The 16,543-nt window shown below is 33.5% G+C and overlaps 1 protein-coding gene across 1 annotated transcript; it reads right to left on the reverse strand.

Annotated features, from left to right (window-relative positions):
* Positions 1–3,288: 3,288 nt before the first annotated feature.
* On the reverse strand, positions 3,289–14,351 carry FCA (flowering time control protein FCA). The gene is made up of 19 exons (XM_068607446.1): positions 13,741–14,351; positions 12,894–12,964; positions 12,701–12,779; positions 10,589–10,671; positions 10,443–10,494; positions 9,936–10,003; positions 9,672–9,738; positions 9,306–9,385; positions 9,161–9,225; positions 8,498–8,554; positions 8,231–8,393; positions 5,757–5,834; positions 5,124–5,663; positions 4,556–4,759; positions 4,274–4,471; positions 4,159–4,197; positions 3,944–4,009; positions 3,826–3,871; positions 3,289–3,654 (listed from the first exon to the last, which is right to left on the reverse strand). Exons 1-19 carry the CDS (start codon positions 13,970–13,972, stop codon positions 3,647–3,649), a joined length of 2,196 nt encoding a protein of 731 aa, XP_068463547.1. The 5' UTR covers positions 13,973–14,351; the 3' UTR covers positions 3,289–3,646.
* Positions 14,352–16,543: the final 2,192 nt, after the last annotated feature.

The following is a 16,543-nucleotide window of genomic DNA, read 5'->3' on the forward strand; positions in this document are numbered from 1 at the left end:
ATTCATTTTTAAGTTTTTATCAAATTTGAAATAGATAGTGTTGTTTTATTGGAATAAAAATAATTTTAATTTTTTAAAATGGTCTTCGAGTTGTTGGGTTTGTAAGGAATAATATTTTAATATATTAAAATTATATTTTAATCAATAAATTCACTTAAACCTTTTAAATATGAAATTTATTCTTAGATTAATAGATTAAAAACACAAATTAATCTATTAAAATTGCTCATTTTGTTTCAGAATTTGTTTTAATAGATTATCTATCAGTTTTATAAATAAAATAAAATAAATAAATAAATAAAAAAAACTAACTCAACTTATCTTCAAATGGTTGAATTTGAAAAAAAAAACAGAGAATCATTTTAACTCAAGAGAAAAAACTATATAATTGAGAGAAACATTTCATTAAGTTATTCTATAAAATTAATTATTTTAAGATTATTTATTAAGTGATTTAGAGATTAGTTTTGTATCTTTTTTCTCATCTTGCATTCCCTTTTCCAAGTTTTTAGATGTGCTTATTTTTTACTAGCGTGGTCAAAGTGTTTGTTGTGATAGGATTTCACAATTGGGTGTAAGATATAGGATTTAAGACCTAAGTGTTTTTGTGTTTTTTTTTTCTCGTTTTCTTAAAGGGTTCATACAAAACTTAAAAGTATAATGAATTAGTTTAATCAAAGTGGTTAAAAAACTAGATGTAGTTCTATTATGAAGTGAACCGTTATATAGTTCATGTTTTTTTTTTCCTTAATCTTGTCTATTAAATTTGGACTTAAATTATTGTTTGCTCATGGGAGGTTAAAAAACATTATTTTAAACTTAAATTTGGTTTTTCATGAAAGTTATCTTTATTAAAAGAAAATATTGCATTCACTTTTCAAAATTCTTTCAAACATCAATTCATCATCCTCTCTTGAACTCAAATTTTAATTCTAGGAGAATCATCTTTGACTATTTTTCTAGTTGGAAGAGAAAAATATGACATATCTCCTATTTTTTATGTGAACTCTCTTATGTTATATTGACTTGACTTTATTAATGTAAAGTGTGGGAGAGTGAGAATGAGAGTGTGAGAAGAAAGTGTGAAAAAAGTGAGTATGTTTGGATTAGGATATCTTAAAGTAGATGTGTAAAGAAAGTTTATTGAGATACATGAGTGATATGATGGTTATAAGAGTATTTTAAATTATTTTGAATAGTGTAAATTGTAATATTACAAATTTATCCTTATATATAAAAAAGAATAAATAATTATTAATTTTGTGCATATTTTAGTTAATTAAAATAATTTAAAGCTTCATTTATAAATAAAAAAATGTAAAATTCAAAGAAATAATTAAATATAATTTTAAATGTAAATATTATTTTATTATTTTTCATTTTATTAATTTAAATTAATTTTGTTGCTTAAGTTAATTTATTTAAATAATTTTAATATTATTTATGGTTATTTAAATTATGTTATGTTATTATATATATATATATATAATTATTATTAATAATAATTTTCATTATTAATATTATTGTATGAGAAAGTAAGGGTACCATGATCTTTTCATCTCATTCCACCCTCCTTTCTCTTCAATTATGAGAGGATCCAAAATATCCTAAACTTTCCATTCACTCTCACCCTCAACCTTCCCCTCTCATAAAAGCAAATAAGGGTGACACTCATTCATTTTCACCCTCAACTTCCATCATCCCCAAAAATAAACACACACTATAAAAAAAACATTGTAACAAAGTCCTACATAACACTTTTCACAATATTGTGTAAGGATAATAAAAGTGGTTAAAAGAAGAAAACTACGGTTAGACGGTGGTGTACTTAAACTTGTTGTATCTTTGTTTGGTATTTTCATTTTCTTGTATTTTGGTGGATACCCCTTATACCTTTCTTTATATTATACTTTTTTGTTTATAAAACAATAATAAAAGACGAGTACTCTAAGCTTAGGTATATGTAGTAGTACTACAACTACCAACACCTTCTTCTAACCCTAAAGATACCTTTTTTATTTCCATATTGCTTCTTAAATGCAAAGAATATGCACTAAGAAAGGGGATTGAATAGTATGTATAGAACTTGGAACATTTTTTTAGATAACTTTCACATTTAAAAAAAAATATATATAAGAGGAGAGTCCAATAATACTTAATGGGTTTCTTAAATGGATGTAAAAAGATGAAATAAAGATTTTTCAAAGAGGATTTTTTTTTTTAAACAAAAGATTTGTGTCTTGTATACAAAAGATAACAAATAGGAAGTGTAAATGAAATAAAAAGTAAAATATAACACTTAAGTTTATAGTTATTCACTCAACGTGACATACATCTAACCATGAAGAGTTCTACAATTTAAAACTAACACATTCAATTATTCTTTGTTATTAAATCATCCATGACTTTCAAAAACTATAAGTTGTATATGAAAAATAACATTGAATACAAAGTATTTCTCGTAACATCAGAGGTTTTTTATTTGACGAATACATAAGAACTTTGTTCTTTTTTCACTCTTTTGTGAGTATATTCAATTTTCCAATGTTCTCTTTTCAAAGTCTATGGGTCTCGGATCTTGGATGTTAGAAAACTCTTTCATTCTAAAATAAAATAAATAATAAAAACTACTAGTTATTAGGTATAATTTTCTTAAAACCTACTCTTTCATCGCCAAATATCTTTTTGTTTCCTTAAAAACCATTTCGCTGGAATAGTAAACAGAGGGCTAGAGGAAAATCGTGAAGGAACAACATATATATCTTTGTCATAGCATCATCATTACTGCGAGGTAAAAGGGAGTGACAATATTTTGCTCGGCTTTTGTGATAAATTGTGCATGTTTCATTTTAATTGCTATTGAACACGTTGTGAATACTTTCAAACATTTATTTTTGCAATTTGATTTCATGTGTTAAATTGTGATTTTATATATTTTATTTCCTTTTTCTTGTCATTCGGGATTTTAATTGATGAATTTTATATATTTTGATTTCTTGTCATTCGGGATTTTATCTTGACTATTTATTGTATTAAAGGAATAATGTTATTCAATTAATTGTTATTTATGTTTGAATTTACTATGCATATGTTTGTGATGATTTTTTTTAAATAAGCCAAAATATGTATTGTATCATTTCCCGGGTTGAACAGAAAGATATAACCAAAAATATTTGAAATTTATACAACCTTATCATTCTCATGATGTATTTGCACTAATATCGTTTGTATCCAGACTGAAGCTCCAGTGGCATTGTAAAGAAAACTAAAGAGCAGAAATAACAATGCTTTTTTCCAAGAAGCTTCTAATGATTTTATTAGGAAACTAACACTGGAAGCATCATTGTAAGATTTCTCTCTAAAAAATAATGGTTGGGAGTTAAAATCTATATTTTAGCAAATATTATGGTACAGGAAGATGAGGATAGGGCATTTCCCTGTCATGTATTTAGAATCCCACATCGCGAGTAAGTGATAGTGAAACCTCACACTGAGGTGCCAAAATAAATTGTTACATGTCACATATGGGATCAAAATGAAGGCGGTGGCCCCCTGCCTTTAAGATTAGATAACACATTCTGTTCCATAGCCGTTTTAAAAACTGCAACATCTTAAATATGCCGCCTCAAGCTCAACCCATCAAACTTCAAACTCCTGGAGGTGAAAAAGCATACCATATAAATTGAAATTATTATAAAAATACTAACAATCTATGTCTTCAACATTCACAGCAAATGCAATTCATATTACAGTAACTACAAAATGTAACAGTATCTAAATTCAAAAAAAGCAAATTATTGTCCATATGCATTGTTTTTCATGTACCTGAAGGCTTATTTTTCCACATCAATTCGTGTGTAGAATGAACACCCTGAAATGGAATCAGGAATTATGATTACAGTGCATAAGATGAAAACTATGTTAAGTGAAACCTATAATATACCTGTGAGTAACGTCCTGGATCACCAGCTGAAATAACAGTTGGCTGCAACTGTTTATAACCAACTTCCTGAAAAGCCAAACAATTTTCAATCATACACAGCAAAAATGAGACACTTGAACAATAATATAATGAGCGGGCTACAAGTATAGACGAAGAGGCACATCATTCAAAGCTTTTATTGTCATTAAACAAAATTTTAACAAAAACAGTGTTACCTGAACATTTTGAGGGCCTGTAACGCCATATGCCTGGAACTAGAATAGAATATGGCAAAAGGAGTCAGTAACACAAAATCACCTTTCAATGTATGTTAATGTCAGAGATGCTTACTGAAGAGGACAAGGGAGGCTGTTGCACTTGTTGCTGGTGAAGAACTTGACCTTGGAGATGACTTTGAGGCTGAACCTGTTGGAATTGGGGAATTTGCTGGGCAGGTAGCACTGAAGGCTGTGACTGGGTTTGAGGCTGCTGAACAGATACCCTTTGCTGTTGCTGTTCATATAACGTCAACTCCTCAGGTTTCTCCCACTGTAGTTCCCAGTAAAGGTCAGTTCCACAGCTATAATTAAGTATAGTAACTAATATAATGGCAACTCAAAAATAAATTCCTACCCGACTTTCACCAGTAACGCTATTATAGTAGTACTTGAAGCCCTCAGGAGATATATGTTCTGTCCAATTACATTTGGCATGAGCCGAGTTATGGTTTATTGCTTGTAAGGCTGAAGTAGCAAGTTTGGATGAAGGGGCGTCTGCAGCAGGGGCAGTTGCATGAGTGCTGGCCACTGTTTGTGCCACAGTCCCAGCCCATTGAGACTACATCAATACAAAATTGGCACATAATCGTATTACTGTGACAGCCTCCTCTAACACACTAGAAAAATAATGATAAATCCTAGCATCATGACAACACAAAAAAAAAAAATATTTTATATCTACAACCAGTCCGGTTTGACACCAAAAAATTAATCAAATCAATTTAAGGAATACTATAGGTGAAAAAAATGCAAATATCAATAAAACTTTCAGTACAGCTATTTAGAACCAAACTTCATACATCAGTCTGATCAAAGCAACAATATAGATCAATCAATGAAACCCGGTACTAGGCATAATGTGAAACATCTAATAGAATTCAAATTAAAAACTTCTTTGAAGCATAGACTTTAACCAAAAATACCTGCTTTTTAGTAGCTTCTGCATTTTGCTGCAATGTTAATGCTTGACTAGAAGGCTGCATCATCTGTAATTGTTGTTGAAGCTGGGAGAAGGCCTGCTGAGATGAATGAAAGCTTGCTTGCAAAGTCTGTGTTTGTTGCGATAACATCTGAGCTAACGGAGAAGGGGATTGCTGAAGAGGCTGCTGTGTCATGGAGGGAGGAACTTGCTGTTGATTTGTAGCTAATGCAGTATTAGAATGCATGCTGGCATCAAGAGGAGTCTGAGGAAATGCAGCAGACAAAGCACTCTGTTGAGTTTGCGGTTGAGAAGTTGGAAACTGTCCACTTACTCCATGTATCTGCTGAGATTGAAGAGGGCCAGCAGAAGGAGGAAGAAGTGGCTGGCCATGCTGTCTAAGAGATGCTTGTGGGTAGGGAACTGGTGCTTGAGGGTACAACTGATTGGATGGTGGCAGTTCCTGGGATGATTGGATATTCTTCTGTAAGGGTGATATTTGTTGATTGAGTGGTGGAATTTGTGGCATAGGCTGATTGAAATTCTGAAAGCAAAACAAAATTACTAATGTTTCAAGATGCCAAAAAGGAACTAAAACATAATTATTAATTATCTCAATCTTAATACACAAATATACCTGTTGTGACATTGATGGCATAGACTGAACTTGAAAACGACCATCCATGGGGCCTCCAAAGCCAGTCATAGGACCACCCTATATTTGTTAAGGTTAGGTATATAAGCAACAGATGCTGTGAATGTTGTGAAGAGCAACATACAGGTACTAGAAAAATAAATAAATAAAAATAAAGGAGAAACACCAAAGTTAAATATATTATAGGAAAAATTCTAGCAACACACTCTTTACAACACCCAACGGTTAGATGAAATACAATCAGTCCCACTAAATGATGTTGGTTTCACCCCCTCTTTAGCAGGGGCTATTTCCTATTTAGTAGTAAATAGCAAAAAGCAGTCATACAAAAGAATACTATAGCAGGATAAGGGTAGTGGGATGACCACTATTCTGTTTGTTGTACTTGTATTGGTAGTAGAAACGAGATACAAGTAGTGTATTGGAGAGCTGATATTATAAATCGTAAATTGTTTCGTATCGTGAATCGTAAGATTCATAAACATTAAAAAATTTAATATATACTTAAATATATAAGATATGTATACATGCAAGATACAAAAAATTATATATGAGTGTGTGTGTGTGTATATACATATATATACCACAAAATTTCACCAAAACAACCTCTAAAAAAATAATGTGGTGCATACATGTTACTAAACAAATTCTATCTATCTTTTTTTATTTACTCATTTTTTAAAATCCACACTGATTCACACAATACGGAATCGTGTCGTTTTGCAATTCTTCGTGCGAATCGCACGATACAGCTAAGATTCAAGGACAAAAAAGATTCTTCAAACGATTTGTATCGTGGGAGGGTGAAACCATATCGTTTCGTACAATACGTATCGTGAATCGAAAGATACTAACTACTATTGATAATTTAATTAAAAATATTTTTACATTTTTACATATTTATTATACAGTTTGTAGTATTACTTAACAATATATGATTTTGTTTAATAATACTTATATTTATTATTATTATTATTATCATTATTATTTATTTAGTTATATTACATGATAAATCACATGCTATGTTTACTTGTAAAAAATGTTATATTCTACAAGGAAAAAAAAAATAGGCCCAATTTGAATCACAATAAATTAAAACAGAAAAAGACCCTAAGACCCAACCTATCATCTGCAAGCTAGGGCCACCCATATGGAACACCACGCACATGAAAGGGTGGGAGGTGGAAGGACAGGACAGGACAGGACAGGATGCAGAGACTCATCCGGGAATATAGCAAGAACAAAGTCGCAGAGTTTTGTCTGGCAACAGGTTGCAGTCTAACAAGGCCCTGGAGCATCAGTGGCAAAGCAAGCAAAACTCCTTGTTTTTCTGCGTTTTACACCATTAATGGTGGTTTGTTAGCCAAGTGGCCAGGTGCTCTGCAACAAGTGCCCTAGGAGTGGTATGGGCCTCCTCCACTCTGCTACCCCGCAGTGGCATTGCAATCGTATGCTATTGACTATGACTAGGGCACATGATTGTCATACTCTTAAATTAACTTTAGACTCTTAATAATTTTATGATACTTGGTAGACAAAACAAGATAAAAATTGCTACCAAATTCTTTTCCTGACACTCAAGTAAACTGGTGTAAACTCTAGAGTCAATAAGTGAATTAGTTTCAAATAAAATGTAAATTTTGACACCATAATGACAGTGTTTTAACAGGTTCAAATGACTTAAAAACTGTTTTAACAGGCTCAAATGATTTAAAGACAGTGTTTTGCATGGTTGTCTAATCATCTAACGAAATGTTTTCACCTTAGTAACTTACGGTTTTAAGAAATTATATATGATCTGATCACTTAAGTTGCTTGATCTTATTTGCTACAAGTACTATCGCACTTTATTATTGTAGCCTGCTACTTTGCTTCATTATGAAGTTCAAATCTAGAACTATTGTTGTTTCAAGAGTATTATGATATGCATATATCGAGTCAAGTATATTCAAGCTCCACAGATTTTACACAAACTCAGAAGTTTGACATGTGGGGATTATCAAAGGGATAGGTATCTTTCAAGATTGGAACCAGCCGGCACCTTACTATTGTTTCAAGGCTCTCCCTCTTTACTAAGTTAATTCAATTACTTAAGGTAGTGAAACTGCAGTTTCATTCTTGAGATAGTGGAGTTTTGCGGAAGTCAACCATAAATGTATTTGAATGTCATTATATATATATATATATATATATATATATATGCGGTCACATAAAAGTCAAACATTTAGTTTTATCCTTATTCACATTAGTTGACAATAATAAATAACTAAGTCCCAGATCTACATGTCCAAACACAGTAGGTTGCAAAGAGCTAACAGTTTAGTAGCAAGAACACATACCATCCACAGAACATGAAAAACTAAAACAACAATAAGAACTTAGAAGAAAATCTCAAAAAAGAAAATGTGGAGGCCTTTTGCATTGGACATTTAGGGTGACCAAAAAATTGTACTTACTGCATTTGTAGGCACCATTTCACCAGATCTTGGAAGCATTGGTGGCCCCATGCCATGAAGAGCAGCATTAGTGGATGGCCCCATATTTGGCGGATGCATTGGTCGCCAAGCATTAGGGGGAGGCATTCGATCACCCATAGGATCAGTAATATTGGATGGAAGTCTGCAGAAGGAATTACAGAAGAAATCATTGTAACAAGTCTTAACTGACAAGAATTCAATAGAGGAAGCAAGAGGTAAAAGGAAAGAGTAAAGGTGGGAGAATACCTTGAGCCTGGTGCATCAAATCTAGGACCAAATCCTGGGCCTCCAAAGGCCTGACCCCTGAAGCAAGCCAAGCACAATTTTAAAAATCTCATGTTCATATGTGCATACTATGCATTTGAATCATAGAAAATCTAAAAGCCACAAAGTCAGAACAAACTTATATGTTCTGCCAATAAACAGCAGCTGATTCATATTCTATGCACATGTGTCAAGAATATTATTAGGTCTAAGCTCCTTATATAACTCAAACACAAAATCAAAGAAAAATTCCTTCCCAACACCCTGAGTGACAAAAAGTAAATAAGTGCCAAGGAAGAATGAACTTCTAGGTGTGCAAGACACAAGGAACAAGGAAAAATCCCTTTTGTCAACTTATACAACAAACCAGCCTTGTTTGAGACCTATTCCGTTTGAACAGGGCCTCCTTAAAATGTGAGCTAACCAGACTGCGGAAAGCAAACATACCAGAGCGTTCAAATTGAAATTGTTAACTAAAAAGAATACTTCTGGCCTAGGCTTTATTTCATATTCACATCACATAGCACAGGTCAAAATCTTGGTCAAATTTAAAAAGTCCATGGTTCAATGCTTGGTTTAATTAATTATAATTAGCCTTGGAATGGACTTTTATGCTCAAGGATTATCAAAATAGCAAGGACAGACCTGGAATCTCCTTGGCGAGGCCTTTTAGGATCAGCAAACCGGACAATTAGTGGTTGCTCACAACCCTATGCAGAAAAATACAAGATTAACCATAATGCATTCATAAGAAGAACTATTGAAATGAGAAAAATATTTTTTTCCATACTCTCATTGTGTAGACACCATCAAGTGCATTAATAGCTGCCAGAGCCATATCTCTGTGTGAGTATTTGACAAAACCACATCCTTCAACCAAAATAAGGGAAAATATTATCTGTTCAGTATTGCATCAAAAATCAAACACAAACATACAGAGACACAAAAAGTAGTCCCAGAAAAATAAAATAAAATGCTTTCAGAGATAGATGGGAACAGTAAAAACTACTCATTGTTCCAACCAATTCATAACTCCCTTAAGAAGAATTATGAAACTGAGAAGCACAGAAACAAACCCCTTGCCCCTATGGATCCACACCCATCCCCTAGCTGGTTTCCGGCTAATATCACATAGTCATGTAGGTAGGAAACATACCACGACTTTGTTTCTTCTCATCACGCATAAGATAAACATCTTCAACTCTGCCATATTTTGAGAAAATCTGATGCAAGAGAAAGTAGGCATCATGAATTAGTTTCATGTTAAATATTAACCACGGATAATAATAATAGCAATTATTAAGCACAGATAAATTCCATCATGCCAAAGTTACCCTTTTGAAATACAACACACAAAAATGTTCATTTAAAACAGTATAACAGCCTATAACGTAAAGTTTGATTACAGCAAGAAACATACTTCCTCAACTTCCTTTACGGGAGCCTGTTTGTTCAGAGAGCCCACAAATAACTTGTACTCAACTGCACCTATCATATAAATTAAGTGGCATGACCATGAAACAGTCAGTACATTATTATTAGATGACTAATAACAATGATGCAGTCAGAGACACAAAAACACATCCATGCATAAATTCTTCCCCTAGAACAAATATTGCTAGTTTTTTTTACTTTATCAACTAATTAGCAGTTATAAATGTATTTTGGGGAAACAAAATGTGGAATAATACACAGGATGTCTTGTGCATATGAATAAAATTAATAAAAGGGACAAGTATTATGTCCCTAACTTCAATCGATAAACATAGACACAAGTTTCAAAACATAAAGATATTTCAAGACGAAAAATTACAACTATGATCATCATTGATACAATAACAGTATTTTTTTTTTAAATCCTTGTGCATAATACATGTGGTAGTGAGAATTTGCAAACCTAACAATGTCAATAAATATAAACATTTACCAAGGCGTTCCCGTTCACCATCAGCATATCGCACTTGTATTGGACCAACACCCTAAATAATAACATACATGCATCAGAAAATAATTAACTAACAACTATAAGTTGTCCTCACTATTTACAATCTAGGATTCGTAAGCACAACTCACTCCAGGAAGAGTATGTTGATTATGCAGTGCTCTAATTGCCTGATCAGCTTCTTCTGCAGTAGAATATTTTATGAAACAACAACCTGCATGACAAAGATACTTTATACCAGTTTCATTAAATGATACAACACCCCCAGTAACAGGTGTCGATAAATATAGATCCAGAAAATAAGGCAGAAAAATGATAGAAAAATAAAACTCAATGTGATTTTATTTTAAACCCTATTTTGCTTTAAATTACTAACTGTTACAAACCCAGACAACTAAAAAAAGGCTGTCATGGTCTTTAATTCATCAACAAATCAGAATGATTCTTCCAGTGAGATATTTTACTTTGTCACAACTATTTGGCTGCCAAGAGAAGACTAAAGAGAATTCATATAGAGATAAAACAATAACCAAACTATATTTTAACCCCTATATAAAAGGCAGAGATTAAGATCTCAAAAGTTTCAGCTGACCCCCAAGATAATCTCATCACAAGCATGAGGCAAAATCATCCAAGCATCAAGATATCACAAGATAGTTCCACAACAGTCTTATTAGACTACACTTTATTATATATTTCTCAAACAATTGTAAAATCAACTACCAGTTGCAGACCAAATGGCTTCAGTACTCTTATAGCTAGAAAACTTTAAAGGATTTGAAGGTTAACAACGAATTCTGTAAAGTGCAATTCATCTGCACAAACAAAAATTGGCATGTAGCTAAAAGTTGCTTGAATTTCTAATAACCAGTATAATGCTGATTTATAAATCAGCATTAACTGGGGCAGCTTAAAAGGTAGCTACAGTTGAAAATATCAGGGTATGAGTAGAACATACTCTGTTTTTTTCGTTAAGCATAAACTCCTATTTCACATCTCCTATCAGAGTGTATCATCATATTCTCTGTGGGTTTACACTTCCCCAAAGCACACAAGGGTGAAGGCTCAACTAAAGCCACCACATTGTATAGATCCACACAACACAACTGCAACCACAAATACTCACCCCGCGTACTAATACGTTAACAGTCGCTAGAATATAAAGACGATTTCTGATATAGAATATGGCGTTCATATACTTTAACAGTTAAACACCATCGTGATATAAAAAACAGATTGCTTTTCTCCTACAACTGGGTATTGTACAAGCTTGGAATAAATTCTTGTGACAAAACACAACAGTAAATTCAACTTAAATATCAAATAAATAAAGGCAAAAGCACAACGCTACACAAGAATTCAGAGCCATGGAGAATCAAGCTTTCCATGATGTCCATTTGAACAAACTATATTTCCTAGCATAAAACTTTATGCACCGTAAAGAAGTATGATGGACCAACTGGCAGAAGATCCAGTAACACACGGAAATAGCTATCCAATACCTGCCATAATTTTCAATGCATCGTATGCAATCACGTACATACATCACATCACCAACACTAGAACTACGAGCCTATATTTTACACACATAAATAAATGGCCATCATCACGTCTTCAGAAGATACTACCACTCACAAGATAGCTAATGAAGTATGAATTCCAATAAACACCACACACTAGTATCAATAATCATCCATAATTAGTCAACCCAACTTCATACCCATACCACTTCATTAAATCAAAAAGTCGTATGTGACATTCCAAGCCATTTGATCAATAATTATTTCACCAAAATGAGAAACATTAAACCTTCAAAAATACATTGTGATTAACACCATTCAAATGTAACAATCTAAGTTTATCCTCTGTTCCCTTTGTACAATAACCAACTTCTAAAATTTTAAAGTAAAAAACCTATAGATATGGTAACTGACACTCCAACTACAATCAAATGTTGGGTAATGCCCCCACTGCTGCAGCTACAATTGCAAGAGCAGGATCTTTAGGTCCTCCAAGATCCCATCTGCTATACAAAGAGCAGCTTACAGGTTTACATGTTGTAGCTCCTTCAGGTATGACAGGACGGGGAAAAAAGGTGGAACCAATACTAACAAGTCTGAACTTGTAGCAAAAACAAACTGAGAAGATGATGAGCTTATTTTCTCTACAATCAGCCTCTCAAAAGACCTGAAATAAAGTGCATATGAATCAAAGTAGCCTCAGAATATAAAAATAACAAATACCTTGATGTTGTCCTGTCTTTCTATCTTTGATGAGGGCAACCTCAATCACATTCCCATGTTCTTCAAACAGCGGGCGAATCTGGCATAAAAAAATGTATCAAGATAATAGTTAATCGGTAGTAAACCAAACTAAACTGAAGTCAATATCATTTAATATACGGAAAACGAAAAATCATTAAACAATATAACTTACATCATCTTCAACAGCTGTTCGGGGAACAGATCCAACAAAAAGTTTAGCAAAATTTCCACCATCTAAACGATCTGAAAGGAAAAAACATGTCAATTGTTTGACAAAACAGTATTGCAGAATTACAGGAATAACTGAAACAGCTCCAGATCATGACAAAACACACAACCAACATCAAGCCTTATCCCACCCACCAGTTGCCACTTCAGACAAACACAAGTCAATCACCCCATATTCTTGGGTTTTCTCCCTCCCTCCCTCCCCCGGAAGTAAACTATAGAGTAATATTACCCGTAAAAAATGCTTCAGCAACGCAACACCTCCAAAAGTTAATACAAATAACCCACTGTTCACAACAGAAAAAGCTGCCAGGAACAGCATTGTAAATATCCAATTATTGACCAAACAGATTACCATTCTTAAACCCTAATTCCAACCAATAGTTCAAAGACTACGTAGTTAGATTAGGATAAACTCCCCTGTAAGCACTCATAGGAAAAGAAAAAATATAAAATGAATTAAACTTCTCTCACAAAATAATCTCCCCTAAGACACAGTCAATTTCTCCTAAGTTAGAATTAACTTAGTCCCTTCCTTTTCCTTCTCTAAATGAGTTTATCGAAACATAACGTATATGCTACAAGGCGTAAACAATTGACTGCCACACGAACTAAAAGAAATTGATGACTAATATGAAACAGGACATAAGCAACCCTAAAAGCGACTCCCATTCCAATAAATTGCAAGGGTTACAAGAATGGCCGCGCGGCAATTGAAATTCGTCGAAAACAAAAACCCTCTATTCATGAAAAAGAGAAGGAGAGAAAAAAAAAAAAAAAAAAGCACACACCGGGCGAACCGCCACCGCGTCCGGAGACAGGAAACCCTCGTTTTTGGCCAACCAGCGGCGGTGGCGGCTGGTGGCCGTTGAATCCGAATTCACCAGGACCTTCCCCTCCCATCGGCCGGAATCCTCCTCCCCTGCCAGGAGAGCGACGCGGAGGACTGTCTAAGGAGCGGTGGTTAGGGGCGGCGCCAGAGCGGAAGCCGGAAGGGCTCCGGCGCGTGTTGTGGTAGTTCATGGGAGAATCGGAGAAGCGCCCCCTGTTAGAGTGACGATAGTTATTGTCGTTGTGGAAATCATTGTTGTTGTTGTAACGGTCTCCTCTGTGCCTCTCCAGCTTGGCGTAACAGAGCGAAACCCTAACCGAAACCCTAGCGGGAGAAAGCGAACAGAGAAGCGCGCGCGTGCGTGCGTGCGAGTTTGTTGTTCCTTTGCGTTGCTCCGGTGGAGTGACACCTTTTTCTGGCTACGATGCTATGCTACACCAACACAACACAGCAATCATAAATTCATAATTAATAAATAACGAGTGAGACGACGACGAAGAAAGGAACCACGACTTGACCCGTGTTTTTTTATTGGAATCGGTTTTTATTAATGGGCCAGCTAGCCCGTTCACTCCTTGTCTGCTTCTTTCTGCACCTCCAAATATTATTGCGACATTACACAATTTAGAATTAATTGAAATGTTTGTGTTGCAATCCAAACTCGTGTTTTGGATTAGCTAATCGGTAATGTAAGTTTATATTCCAAATTACATAATTTATAACGTTCTAGATTTGAAAACAACTTTCGGATTATCTAATCTGAAAAGTACATAAATATTTCAATTACCCATAAGTCAATTTATGACAGGGGAGTGTTTTTGGATTTGTAGAATCCAAAATACTTCCAAATTATGTTGTGCATGCCCACCCAAAGATTAGAAAGATCAAAGAGCTCAAACAGCTAAACACATCCCATAATCGAGTCTTTTTCAGGTGGCCTCCCCCTCTTATCAGAGACTAATTTAAAGCTCGTTCCTTGATAAACATCCTATCCTCGTCAAGTTACACTCCCCGAGTTCATTTTCGATAGGAACATGTGTAATCCAAAAAATTGTTTTTAAAAAAAATCTTATGAATTCTATAAATTTGAAAAAAAAACTCTTTGATCCTAAGTTGGCTTCCAAATTACAAAATAAAAAAAATCACGAAAAACGGATTAACCCAAATAACAATGAGGAATTAGTACAAGGGAAGAGTGAAATACATCTTACAAACTAACCGTTTTTACCATAAATCACAAAGGGATTGTCAAATGCTCCCAAAAATGTGTAAAGAACCAAAAAAACCCTTCAAATAACGCAAATGGGGTACTAGGATGTCTTGGAGTGTTGGAGATGACTCAAATGCTTGGGAGTGTCGTGCTTAGAGAAAATAGAAGAAGGAATTAGATAGGATTTTAAGATTTATTTATTTTTTAACTAAAAAACTAAATGATAAATTCACATTTAGTATTGGTGTCATGATAACCTATAGAGGTGCAGTAAGAAGTAATCTCACTCCTTTTCTATCTCGATCTGTTTCAACACTTGTGGTCATTTGTCTACCAAGAAGACAATATTTTTAGTTCAAGAAATTTAAAAATTATAATCAATTTGTATTTTTTTTCAAATTACTTATGCTATTTTTTTAGTTTTAAATGCTTTAACATTGTTTTTTTGAAACAGATCGATTTGAAACTTGTTCATTGTATAACACCCCAAAAAATAACATCTAACTATTAGAATATAGGTTTTACATATTTTTATACAAGCTTAGAGTTTTTCAAAACATTTCTAATACATGATTAGGACATATAGAAATATAAATATTTACAATATAAGTTTCAAAATCAACACCCTAAAGCTCTTTAGACCCTCCAACACCTATAAGATCATCTGCTTGTGTGCGTAGTATAGTCATTGCAGTTCAAACACACAAAAAAAAAACAAGGGTAAGCTAGTGAAAATATAATTTTATAATATACACAATTAAATCAAAAGAGAAAACCAAATTACATGATCAATTTCTAAAATTTTTCATTTTTCTTCAAATCTCAACAATAAAACAATCACATAAATCTCACATGGATCTACACATCCAGGATATTCAACAAACAAAATAACATATGACGCCTTCCGGAAGATCCATATTAAGTAAGTCCTACTAGAGATTAACACCTGATCCAAAGATTACTAGTGAATCCAACAGAAAGGATTAGGATAAGTTCAATACAACTCAAGTCGTGCATCTCATATGTCATGGTGTGCATGAACTCCCCCATCAGCTTCTCACAACCTGATATCTTAGCCTATGTGACTTAGATCATCAGTGAAGCTCAGAGATCTCTATTATCACATAGACATCAATACTTAATACACATACAAACATAAAGTCCATACATTATCCCAAATGTATGACTTCAATTCCACACATTTCATCGTACAATATCATTCAAAACGTGATCCACAACATTCAAAAGTTTGTTTAACATACAAAAAAAAAACAACACTTAGATATTAAACCATCAAAATTTAATATTTCTACAAGTTTAATAATACATAAACAAACAACATAATATATAAACACATGCAAGAGAAATTGAATACTGAGACCACGTCCCCTCCACATCCAGATCTTGCCTAGGGTGCTATTAAAAAATTAAATTTAGCTTCCCTTACCTTAATTGCTTATTTTCCAAGAAACTTCTAGAATTTTATTCTCCAATGTCCGGATAAGCTTCAAGATTTACGGGTCTAATGCAAGTTATCCAAATAGAACAAAAA

The sequence above is a fragment of the Phaseolus vulgaris genome, chromosome 3 (genome assembly GCF_051622355.1).
Source record: "Phaseolus vulgaris cultivar YP4 chromosome 3, ASM5162235v1, whole genome shotgun sequence".
Classification (NCBI taxonomy): Eukaryota; Viridiplantae; Streptophyta; class Magnoliopsida; order Fabales; family Fabaceae; genus Phaseolus; species Phaseolus vulgaris.